Source organism: Apostichopus japonicus, chromosome 17, assembly GCF_037975245.1.
Source record: "Apostichopus japonicus isolate 1M-3 chromosome 17, ASM3797524v1, whole genome shotgun sequence".
Taxonomy (NCBI): Eukaryota; Metazoa; Echinodermata; class Holothuroidea; order Aspidochirotida; family Stichopodidae; genus Apostichopus; species Apostichopus japonicus.
The window spans coordinates 31,232,490-31,245,349 of NC_092577.1; the positions used below are offsets into that span (position 1 = coordinate 31,232,490).

Consider the following 12,860-nt stretch of genomic DNA (forward strand, 5'->3'; position numbering starts at 1 on the left):
CAATAGATAACACAAGTCTAGATCAACTTTGATGTTGGAAGTAATTCTTCAGTCTTCTTAAAGTAAAATTTGTTCTTACGGAGTGGTAAACACAGCTCATCAGTATGACTACCAGCCTGTTTCTCGCCGCATTAGCTCTGGGAGTATTCCCTTCTGTGTTATCTGAATGTAAGTTTTACTTTTATTTTGGTTTCCTCAAAAATGTGTTCGTGTGTTAGGCAGATGATTTTGTTCAGTGGCGCAAGGCCGGGGTGGGGGTTCGGGGTGGGGGTTCGCGGTGGGGGTTTCGGGGTGGGCATCGGCCTCACCTAACGTCGTCAGTCGAGGGGAAATGGTACAGTCGGGGGATTATTTTGGCATTCAGACGGGGGGTGTGGGGGGGGGGGAATAGTCCATCTCTGCCGATGCATTACACACCCAACTCCTTAATCTTGGGGGAGGGGCGGACCCAGGGAGGGTGCCTAGTGCCCCCCTCCCCGATCTCTACCACTTCTGGACTTTTTTTTTTCATTTTGGGGGGCAAAGATAACCTACAAATATAATTTATTTGTCAAAACCAAGGTACGTGCGTGTGTGTCTGTGTATATGTTAATGGATATTTATATATATATATATATATATATATACATATATCATCCTCAAAACATGCCCGAACAAACTAGAATCTTCCGTAAGTTTGTAGGTCTTGTAAATGAAACGACAAGTGGTTCTGAGAAAACTGATTTCAGAAGTTCGGTGCTTTGAAGTAAATGAAAATTTCTTCTGAATGATATCGGCCAGTGGTGCAGGGAGACCAGTTTGGAATGCAGCAACCAATGGTGCCGTTTTGGAATTGGTTTTATACGTCAATGTTTTCAGTGCGGGGTTTGCTTTTTGGCCTTTTTTGATGGCATTTAAATAGAACCCCGAAAATACTGTCTGTTGAGGATTCAGGTGTTGTGACAGTTCTTTTGTGCGAGAATCAGAATCGACGCTATCGAGGAACATGCGTCGAATGCGCAACGCTTGACTGTATATGGAATGTTTCTGGTACAATATGAAGTGGGATGGCAGTTATGCTCGTTCGTGGGTTTATTTGAACTAGTCTCTTCTGAGTGAGCCATTTTGTATAGGATCACAGTGAACGTCAGTGTCTACAAATATCTGCAGTGAATTTGATTTTTTGATGAAACGAGTTGGTGGAGAGATATTTAGGCTATAAATAACGCCAGTATAGGTCCACCGTCACCGCAATGTTATTCTAATAACTACTTTTAGGTGTTTTCTATGGTTGACACGTAGGGGATGGGTAGTGTACACCCCCACCCCACCCCCAACACACATCCCATGAATCCGCCATTGTATAATAGCTCTTGTTTGTAACCTCATGATCAAATTCGGGTTATATATTTATTCATTTCTATTTAAACACAGCATCATCATCATCATCGTATTCTAGCTACAGCTTTGATGTCTTCCAAATGAGGCCATGTGCCTATAACGGCAAATTTTACATGCATGGCCAAACATGGGAACCGTTACCATGTGCGTCTTGTACCTGTAGGAACCTCATCAGCTACTGCACCATAGACACTTGTCCAGCTTGCGACGGATCACTGACGGAACCCGTAGGAGACCAGTGCTGTGGTACATGCGATGGCGAGACAGTTGGTAAGTTTATACTATACTTACACCCAGGGGCGGACTGGTTCTTAAAACCGGCCCGGGCATTTTTCCACCTAGACCGGCCCATTATTCATTGATATGCTACTTACATAGTGATCGCCGTCCTGTGGAAGGGGTCTAAGGGGAGGGGTGCCCCCCCCTTGAGATTTTTTTTTGGAAGTTAAGGACTGCCTAGATGCAAAATGGTGCTATATTTCTTCATTTTGTAGGTTACAATAATCCTTGAAAAATGACCCAAAAATAATTTTCCAGAAGCAACATTTGATTAATCTGAGGAAAGTTAAAAACGTAAACAAAAGTAGACAAAAATATATGTTTTACATTGGAGTTTATGTAGTTTTTCAAGCATTTTGTGACAACATGCTGTAAAAATGAATTCTGATTCCCACAGTTAAACATATATTTCTACACAGCCCGTCTGTATTCTATTAACTACTGTGAAAATGGGCTGTAATATTTACCAGGCTCCCCAGCCCACCGGGCCACCGGCCCACCGGGCATTGCCCAAATTCCCGTATGGCCAATCCGCCACTGCTTACACCGTAACGTTGTACGCGCGATCTGGAATTTATAACCTCTGTGTAATAGTAACACAAGTGACCTGGTTCATTTTGGCGGGGTTAATCACAAAATAAGCCAACCGGGGGGGGGGTGGATGGGAAGGGGGGGGGGTTCGGTACAGTAAGAGAAAACTAGAAGGGTTCGACGTGAAACTGGTATATATATATATATATATATATATTGCCGATTCTTTGGTAACAAAGTTTGTAGGATCGCAGAAATAAAAACCATGAATCCAGACTAACTATTGGGTATCCAACCATATGTTACTTAAGATCCATAGATAGCCATGCCTTTAACTTGTAACACACGGTACCTTTACCAACTGACACTGTACTACGTGAGTGTCACGGTTTACCGTGAGATTCGCGGTTCAGTTGCGCAAAAATCATTATAACCAGCAAAACAAAGTCAAGCAGATTAAAAACGATGCGTTTTATTTCATTATTTTTAGAACGTCTTGTGAAATTTTCCAGGTTTCGGACATCAATCTCCAGTTCTTCAGGGTGTGTGTGTGTGTGTGTGTGTGTGGAGGGGATGAGTGGGGGGGGGGGGTTGAAGCAGTTTGCGCCTGATGGTCTTTAATACATTATTTCAAATGGAGTCTGGATTTCTATATTGATCAATAATAAGATATTCAAAAACAAAGATTTTGTTCAGTGTTTCTCAAACAGTACCAACTTTGTTCAACGTTTATACTTCTCTCTCCTCCCCCCTCCCACCCCTCCCAATCCCCAGAGCCAAATGAGGAGGATTTCTGTGTCTGGAGAGGCGTAACGTACCAGAATGGAGACAGCTTTACACTAAACCCCTGCACTGATTGTACTTGTGAAGCTGGCAAAGGTAAATGCGAGGTGCGTTCTTGTGGACCTCCAGAGTGTGATGATCCTGTCGAAGTTGAGGGTGAATGCTGTCTAGTCTGCCCATAGTGTAAGTATATATACAATACAGTATTGCTTTCATGTACACCATTAACCCCACCTAACCCACCCACCCACCCCAACCACCCCTCCATGGCCTGCCTTCCACCAACTTGAAACTATCAACCAGATGATTCATTTACACCATTCACCCCACCCACCCCTGGCCTTCCTTCCACCAACTTGAAACTATCCACCCGAGGATTCATTTACACCATTCACCCCACCCCACCGACCCACCCCTGGCCTTCCTTCCACCAACTTGAAACTATCAACCAGATGATTCATTTACACCATTCACCCCACCCCACCCGACCCAACCCTGGCTTTCCTTCCACCAGCTTGAAACTATTCACCCGAGGTTTCATTTACACCATTAACCCCACCCAACCCACCCCACCCCTCCATTGCCTGCCTTCCACCAGCTTGAAACTATCCACCCCATGATTCATTTACACCATTCACCTCACCCCACCCGACCCACCCCTGGCCTTCCTTCCACCAACTTGAAGCTATCCACCAGTTGATTCATTTCTTCAAACATATCGTTTACGTGCAGTGGCGTGCACACGATTTCAAAGGTGGGGGTGGATGGGTGGTTGGTTGGGGCCGGGAGGATGAAATTCCAGGCCTATTATGGTCAGGGCATGATCGAGCCTTTATGAACGGGCTGTAGGCGAACCATAAATGTTTGCAGAGGGGTATGGCTGTGTGGTCGTTGAATGCGACTCCCACGTTGGGGGGGGGGTCTATGGGTCCACAGGGCAAACAAAAACAAGGACAAAAAACAACTTAGGTCTATAATTTAGGCCTAAAGGCAAGGTTCTACTTATTAATACTGTTGAGTTTGAATAAAAGAGAAACAACAGACGATGTATATGGGTGGCATGACCACCCCTCCCCCTCCCCTCCCATCCCCCCCAGTCTTTCATTGATGATATGTCGGTACTTCTACTTAAAAGCTTTCCAATCTTTATTTGGTACATAAAGTTAGACTGATACAGAGAAATGCAACTTGTGTATTATTGTGTGTTCGCTTTTCATTTCCACTTTTGCAGCAACTGTTGGTTTCGACGTGATATTGAAATAACCCGGACCAGACCCATGATGGATTCCTCGACGAAGGGATGTAGCATAATAAAAGTAAAATATGATATTCGTTAGTTTGCTGTTTAATCCAGAAATATTAATTATAATAAATACTAATAAAATACTACTACTAATAATAATGCCATTGTGTTTTTAGTGAATTAATTAATACATTAATACATTTATTAATACATTTGTTTTGTTTAAAACACAATTCGGCGGTTTCAATAGTATTAACAAGATTTAGTGGTTGAAAAAAAAAAGCAATCTTATTTTGGTATATCTCCAGAGCAGAGTTTGATATGTTCACTTAGTGAAAAGAAGGTTTGTTACAACACAGCAAGAACAAGGAGGTAAAATTGGAAGTAGCTTATAGGAGAGAGGAAACAACTCAAAATATCAGTCATTTGAAAGATATTTGTGATCGGAGTTATATCTTAATATTTTTGAGCGTTTATGATTATTGTGTTAAATCTGTTTGTTCAATTATGACTATCTTAAACTACAGTTTTCATTCTTGTATTTCGTTTTAAAATATATTTGGTTCAAGTACAAGCTGAGCAGGGGTGGGGGGGGGGTGGGGTGGTATGTGAGAGAGAGAGAGAGGTGGAGAGAGAGACAGACAGACATACATATACATAGAGAGAAACACGGATTCCGTTTGGAGTTTAAATGGCTGATCATATAATGTTTTGAATGTGCATAGCTAAAATGTTACGACTTTTTTTTGGATATAAACACCCAGATAGTGAGTTAGACGTTATTGTTCAGCCGTTTTCTCCGACAGCTCAATGGACTTCATCCCAAAGTCAAGATGATAACATTTTCTTTACTGTCTTAGTCTAGTTGATTGACTCTGCACAACAATGCATGAGGACAAGAAAATCCCAAGTCTTCCTTTATTAAGGGACGGGGGAGGGGATGGGTGGGTGGGTGGGTGGGTGGGGATAGAGTTTTTTAAGACTAGTTTTCCCAGGTACTTAATTAGAACGAAAAAACAAAAGATTAACGGATACAAAACCCAATTGTTTTCTAACTTTCGAGCAACATTTCCTTCTGAAAGTTTGATTCAAATCTTAGTAGTGTGTCGCTGATATTGTTTCACAATGTCTCGAGCTTATTGCACTTACACACCGCTATTGATTGCTACTTAAATAAATTAAAGTTGTCATTTTACTTACAATTTCAATGTGCATATACGTATCTTAAGTTAAAGAGTACGATTTACCAACTATATTAAAAGTTCAATGCAATCAGAAAATTGCTTGAGTTTGTTCTTTGCTAACACTGCAGTTCGCTGTTCGCTATACAGACTGAAAGATATATAGGGAACACATTCAATAGTCCAATCTGCTACTTAAAAAAAACTACCCCCCCCCCAATACCCTCTTCCCTCTCCAATCTTAATACCATGTTCCTTGGGCCTACTCTGCCTTTCGTATATGTCTGGTTATGGATGTCTTAAGAAAGGTGGATTATTTCTGCTAAGTGAATCTTTCGTTAATATCTGCAAATAGAAAAATGGAACAAAGTAGTTTGTGACGTCATCATGTATTTGGCTGATCTCTGTTTCAAAGATGTGACTTTTCTTATATTATCTTCTGTTTGTTGACTTCTCGTTGTTGAAAGCTCCTGTATAAGACAAACTGTTAAAGATGACGTAACCCCTCCCGCCCCACCCCCCCCTCGCGTTACGTCCTTACTGTAGACCGCCGTGCTCGAGATTCAGTGTTAGTAGCCTATAGGTTATCGGCCGCTGATTCCTTGTCGACGGTACTAACATTCTTAGCAACAGATTGTCTAGTTTCGCGGACTATAGACAGAAACCGATATTGATACTGTTCCAGGCAACGAATGTAAAATGACCAACCATGATGAAGGGTCATGTGACGTGCCCTCAAGTGCTACTAACATATTATTTAGCCCCTTGTCAGTTCAAAGAGATAAGCGTTCTGTAGATAACCGAACGCCACTTTAACGGGCATTATGGTAAATTTGAGAATAATTGCTATAGGTTTGGAGGTTAACGTTGTTTAGATATGCTTTGCGTCACGTAAAATGGTTGATCTGCATGTACCGTGGCTACTATTCGAACATCTACTGTCAGGGTCCTTTAGATTGCTACGGCGGTCACTTCTGTCATGTCATACGCACTTGTGTACGTGCAAACACGGCAAGGAATGCGATAGCCACGATATCATGACTTTAGTTGTTGTAGAATATACAGTACACGCGCGCAGAGAGGGAAAAAAAGTTACAGCGCGGTTTCATTTTCAGTAAGAAGTCAAGAATCAAGCGCCTATCTAAGGCGCTGTAACATAGCTCTACTTTCTACAAGAATTTAAGTAACCTTTTCTAGCGCCAAGGCGCTGTAACAGATCTCTGCATCAAATATCAATTGTGGTGATGAAATCGTGTTCGAAATGCACAGGGTGTATAGCCTCTTCAGGTATAGTTAGGCGATACATAGCAAGCCAATGAATATACGCAGTCGCTTTACCATGTTTACGCACAAGCGCGTTCATGAGATATTACACAAATAATGAATGGTTATGAGTCGCAATTTAAGGACATTAATATTAACAATTTCGAGGAAGCAATAAACCTTGCGCAAGATCGTGATACGTGGCGGAGGTTAATCACTGAGCATGTCGGATAGACGAGACTCAACTTACTACTACTACTACTACTATGAGTGCAATAGTGCAAATATTTCATGAGTTGAAAGATGGAATGTTCCATTCAACGAGGCGCAGCCGAGTTGAATAGAGCGGATTTTGCATGCAATCAACGAGCAATTGACCAATCAAATGACCAGAATACAATTAGGTGTTGTATAAATAGGGTTCATTCATACTTGTTAAAAATTGTCGAATCTGATTTTGGCCTATTGTCGTCAGGCTGATCGTGCATTAAACATGTTGATAATGCAATGTCAACTCACCGGCGGATGAACATAAGTTGAAAAAAACGACAATCTTGGCAGGCTTTAAACCCAATCCCAGAGCTATAGCTGGCTAAGTTAATTCAAAACAAAAGGATCAGATCAAGACGTATGGTATGGCAACGAGCTCTCGACTCATTGAGAACTACATAGCTAAGCACTGTGTATACTGTACTATATGACGTATTCATAGTACACGTAAATGACCGTTATGTCGACTAACGCTTTCGCTGTACGGCTCGGTCCATGTTGTTATGTTAACTGGACGCACGCGCAGTAGACCTATGCCCTTACATCAGATCGTTATGCTGCACATGTTTTTTTTTCAATGTATACATAAATACTGTCATTTTCTTGTCTTTTTATTTGCTGATTTTACATTGATCTGAGACTTTTAGCTATAATAAAAATGAAGAAAAACGGGTACCTTTTTGTGACAATCATTGGGGTTTTTTTTCTCTCAAGGTTTTTATTAAATTGTAACGTCCTGAGATTAAACTTAACGTGTATTTAGTGCCATGTGTGAATGAACAGTTCGTGCATTATCCCGAGATTAACAAACGGTAGACCGTTGATTAACCCCTAATTATTGTTATAGCGCCAAAAACCCTCTCTGCGTAATTTATGGCTCTGTACTCTAATAACGCGCCGACAAGTTTTACACGCATTGGTGCTTTGCGTCAAAGCCATTATATCTAATGCGCGCGTACAACAAACATAATCCACGGATCATTGTGACAAAACAGATATTATAGCAAGACTACATGAGTGAAATAAGCTTTTAACTTAATGTTTTATTGTGAAAGCAGTCGTAGCTGGAGTTTATATATAGTTTATATAGCGATATTTTCACTGTCGAATTGTGCATATAGTTAATATCATGGGTTCAGCAGCAATCGCATCCAAGCACCAATCTCAGTTAGCTGGAAACTCATTTGAGCATGTGTTCCCAGCAAAGACTATTCCTAAGAGAAGGAATAAACCATCCACGGAAAATGGAACAACTTCGAACCCGACAGGAAGTTTAGCAAAGAGTTCCGTCGATGGAGAAATGATCAATTTCGACAAACATCTGGAAGACATTTTTGGTCCGTTTACGAAAACCAAGCCGGATATCGATAGACAAACGGCGAGCAATTCGGATGACAGTAAGTCGGATGATTCAAAATTCGATCTGGTCGTTTTACTGTCGGCTGAGGATCTCCATAGCAACCATAAAGGGATGTCGACATCCATTCCGAGCTTTGATGATCAACTTGACAGTCTAGCCGATGACATCGACGATGCCTTAACCGGTCACGATGACGTCATGAAAGCAATACGAGGGCATTCTTTAACCAGGGTCGATTCGAGTGTAGGAATAATGGACCCTGGCGGTGAATTGAGGAAGAAAGGAAGCGCAATAGAACCCCTACCAGGTGTCATCCCTATCAGGGTGAACTGGTCCGATCCAGAAAAAATAATGAGGTAAAAGTTGGTTGGTTTGAAAAAAAGCAAGAGAAAATGTTACCATAAAGATATAAAAAATATAGTAACCGCCGATATAGGCCTATATAGCTGATTTTAATGGTAGTTTGTAGTAAATACGTTTTTGGGGTTAATTTTGCTTAAGTTTTATTTTATACCAGGATCCGATAAATAATGCATTTTTAAAAAGTTTGTGTTAATCGTTTTGTTTCAAAAAGTAACGGGGAATTAAGAACAGAAGAAATTGGGTTGTCGAATTCATTTCATATAAAGATAACGATATGACTGTGTTAGCCATTACTTTATGTTTGACAAAGAGGTGCATAAAATATCAATATATTGCTAATGTTCGTATGTTTATTATAAATTGTGCTGCAGCTGATCAAATTTATATTGAACAAGTTAATTTAAATAAAGCAAGAAGTTTGGTTTGTGATAGCACGTGTTTGCGTATCTGGTAAAATTAATAAAAGCTTAAAAAATAATAAAAATACAAGACCGTATCTAAACTTAAAGTTTACTAAAATTGTATGTCATTTCATTTTATCCAGTTTTCTATGTGTGTATGTGTGTGTTTGTTAGTGCATTTAATTTATCAGTTTAAAGCCTTCTTTAGTTTTTCTTTCATTTTATTGAACACAGACAAGAAAGGCTCCTTCACAAGACATTTGAAGCTAAGATCAAATCCCTTCAAGATGTCACAATCAACATAGTTCAAGAACCGCATGCGGAGGTAAAGTAAACACAATTTAAGTCCCAAGAAAGGAAACAATGGAAGCTATACAAACCTCTACCCCCCCCCCATACTGTCACCCTTTACCCACACTCAAACCACATTCTGGAGCAAGAAAGGGAAAGCTTCGATGAATATATATATATATCATATATATATATATATAAAAATATATAAATATATTTGATATATATATATATATATCATATATATTTATAAATATATATATATATAAATATATATATATATTTATATATATACATATATATATATATAAATAAATAAATATATATATATTTATATATATATATAAATATATATATATATATTTATATATAAATAAATATATATATATATATATTTATATATATATAAATATATATTAATATATATATATATAAATATATATATATATATACAAATATATAAATATATTTGATATATATATATATATATATATCATATATATTTATAAATATATATATATAAATATATATATATATATATAAATATATATATATTTATATATATATACATATATATATATATATATATATAAATATATATATATTTATATATATATAAATATATATATATATATATTTATATATAAATAAATAAATATATATATATATTTATATATATATATATATATATATATATATATATATATATATATATATATATATTTATATATCAGGCAACACCAGGCAACAGTTGATAGATAGACGCCAATCAACCAAACATATAGTTTTAGGATCAGTTCATCGTATTTGTCGTAATTAACCTCTTTTGGATTCTAAATGTTTTTCTCTTCTTTGTTCTAAGTTCCCTTCTTGCTAGTTTCTGAAATTTCAATTTTCTCACTTTTATATATTCGCTAACTTTTGTGATTTAAATTCAAATCGTTTCATATAATAAAAATAATTATAAGGAATACGGTACATAAAACGGTTTGTTCCCTTTGTTTTTATTGAGCAGGTAGATGTAAAGAACACGCAAACATCAACCGGGTCGGGTGACTCCCATGATTCCATTACGCCTAATGAACCAGTGTAAGTTTCAATTTTTAATTTCTATTATACCATATCTCCAATATACACCTGATGAAATGTATAATGTAAACACGGTCAGTACCTTTAAGTCACAGCGGATATATCCGTGAATAAGTACATGAAAATAACGTTCTTTTTTATCTTACATTTTTGGACAGATTATTCTGTAGAAAGTAAAAAATAAAAATAAAAAAATAAAAATTATGTTTCCGAAATATTTTGTTCATTTCAGGACAAAACCAAAACCAATTATCATTCAGTTTGAGTACTCGAACGAAGAGCTGGAGTTGATGCGGAGTATAGAAAAGGAGTATGGATGGCAGCACTAACAGCCTGACAGATATAAGACGAGAAATATTAAAAATAATAAAAACCTTCTTATTATGTTATTTTCATAATTATTCTGCGCAATCAAAAATGAAAAGTACAGCAAAGAATGAGATTTTTTTACTTGTTTCAATGTGTAGTTTTGTGCCCTATCTTTGTACGACGTATGTTGACTAACGGGACAAATTTCGTCACAGTATCGCAAATACATTCAGTATCACCGTGTAAAGGATACCTGGTTTTAATGTTACGCGTTATTTATTATATGTTACAATAAATCATTTAGGTGGAACTGATTTGGGCTTTTCTTGAACATTAAAAAAAAAACTAAAAAAACATCAAGGTGTCGAAATATGCAGTCAATTTCGACACGGTGATTTTTTTGTACAGTTTTTTAATGTATATGTTTTATCTCATTGCGAGGGCCAATGGAATCCAGTACCAGATCGGTCCCCGTGGGTGGGGAGGGGGTAGGGTTGGTCAATTCCTAGAAGCTAATTCATTCAATATTTTGAGTTTGATGCTACCATCGAGTTTTCCATTTTAATTGTATCTGATGCTGCGCAGATTCTTGATCCTGGGCGGCGATCTATTTTTTCTCATGCAAGTTTGTTGTTCACGCGAACAGCAGCGAGGAAGTTTTGTCCGTTTGGTGTTCTACACTTGTTAAGCTCGTTATATATATATATATATATATATATATATATATATATATATATATATATATATATATATATATATATATATATATATATATATATATATATATATAGGAATAACGGAAAAACTGTTAAACAACTATGCTGCATTTAGAGAAAGGCTGGATCTCGAGTGAGATACAATAATTGAATTAGGTAAGTGATTGGAAGTAAAACAGCCAATGTTTGGTTTTTGCAGAGCTTTCGAGCAAAACTAGCTCTTCTTCAGTGCATGATCACCGAAAGTGACAAGGAGTAGCAGGAATTGAAAAAGTTTCAATTCCTGCTACTCCTTGTCACTTTCGGTGATCATGCACTGAAGAAGAGCTAGTTTTGCTCGAAAGCTCTGCAAAAACCAAACATTGGCTGTTTTACTTCCAATCACTTATATATATATATATATATATATATATATATATATATATATATATATATATATATATATATATATGTATATAAGAATTGCACGGTACGTAGTAGTAATTAATCAACATTAGTATATATGTAGATAGACCTATATATATCCATATATCCAGAGAGAAGTACTAATCAAACAATTTGCATACTTTCGAATGTCAAAATTTGCGGGGACAGAAAATTAATGGTTGGTTGTAATAAATAGATAGACCTATATACTCATATATCAAGAGAGTAATACTAATCAAACAATATGCTACTTTCGAATGTCAAAATTTGCGGGGACAGAAAATTAATGGTTGGTTATAATAAATATATACATGAATGCACCACAGAGTACGGTAGTTTACCATCTGTCCGCGTTCCATGGTATTGTGACTCTACTTTTGTAAACGACGAACTGGTAACAAAGTGTTGCACGTCAAGCGTAAATTGCAAAACTATCACTGACTTCACGATCTGGTTGTTACTCATGGACTGAGTGCTAAAATCAGAGAGAGACATTACTGAATGGTTCCAGGCGATTCACAGGTCTGCAGGCAGATGCGGAGCTAGGGGTATTGGTCAGGGGGGGGGGCGAGAATGGTCTGTAGGGGCGCTTTCGACACTATCTAAGCGGAGCGCCACCACGGGTTGGCGCGTAGCGTACAGAATTTTTTTGATTAAAGATACTCCCTAGATCGCCGGAAATGACCCTTTTCGGGCCTGGCTAATTTGCAGATAAACGAAGAATAAATAGGTGTCATCGCCAAATTACACCAACAAAATGTGACAAATGTCAATAGGTAGATGAGAGCGCAATAAAAAGTCAATAATCGCGAATAAGTAAAAAGTGTTAAAGAGCTGAAAAGGGCGCCAGCAGTCCATTTGAGTCCGTCAGGGGGGCATCCGCCCCCTGACTGTATGGACGCTCCGCCACTGTCTGCAGGGTGTGCGAGGAACATGAACAAAAAGTTACTTTTTGAAGCAGAATGCAAACATTCA

General features: G+C 37.8%; 1 protein-coding gene across 1 annotated transcript; it reads left to right on the forward strand.

Moving 5' to 3' along the window:
* Positions 1 to 10,995, forward strand: LOC139984198 (uncharacterized). Its single transcript, XM_071997991.1, has 7 exons — positions 1 to 168; positions 1,414 to 1,650; positions 2,965 to 3,156; positions 4,205 to 8,646; positions 9,289 to 9,379; positions 10,361 to 10,434; positions 10,667 to 10,995. The coding sequence occupies exons 4-7, from the start codon at positions 8,060 to 8,062 to the stop codon at positions 10,761 to 10,763; spliced, it is 849 nt and encodes a 282-aa protein (XP_071854092.1). The 5' UTR covers positions 1 to 168; positions 1,414 to 1,650; positions 2,965 to 3,156; positions 4,205 to 8,059; the 3' UTR covers positions 10,764 to 10,995.
* The last annotated feature ends 1,865 nt before the right edge of the window (positions 10,996 to 12,860 follow it).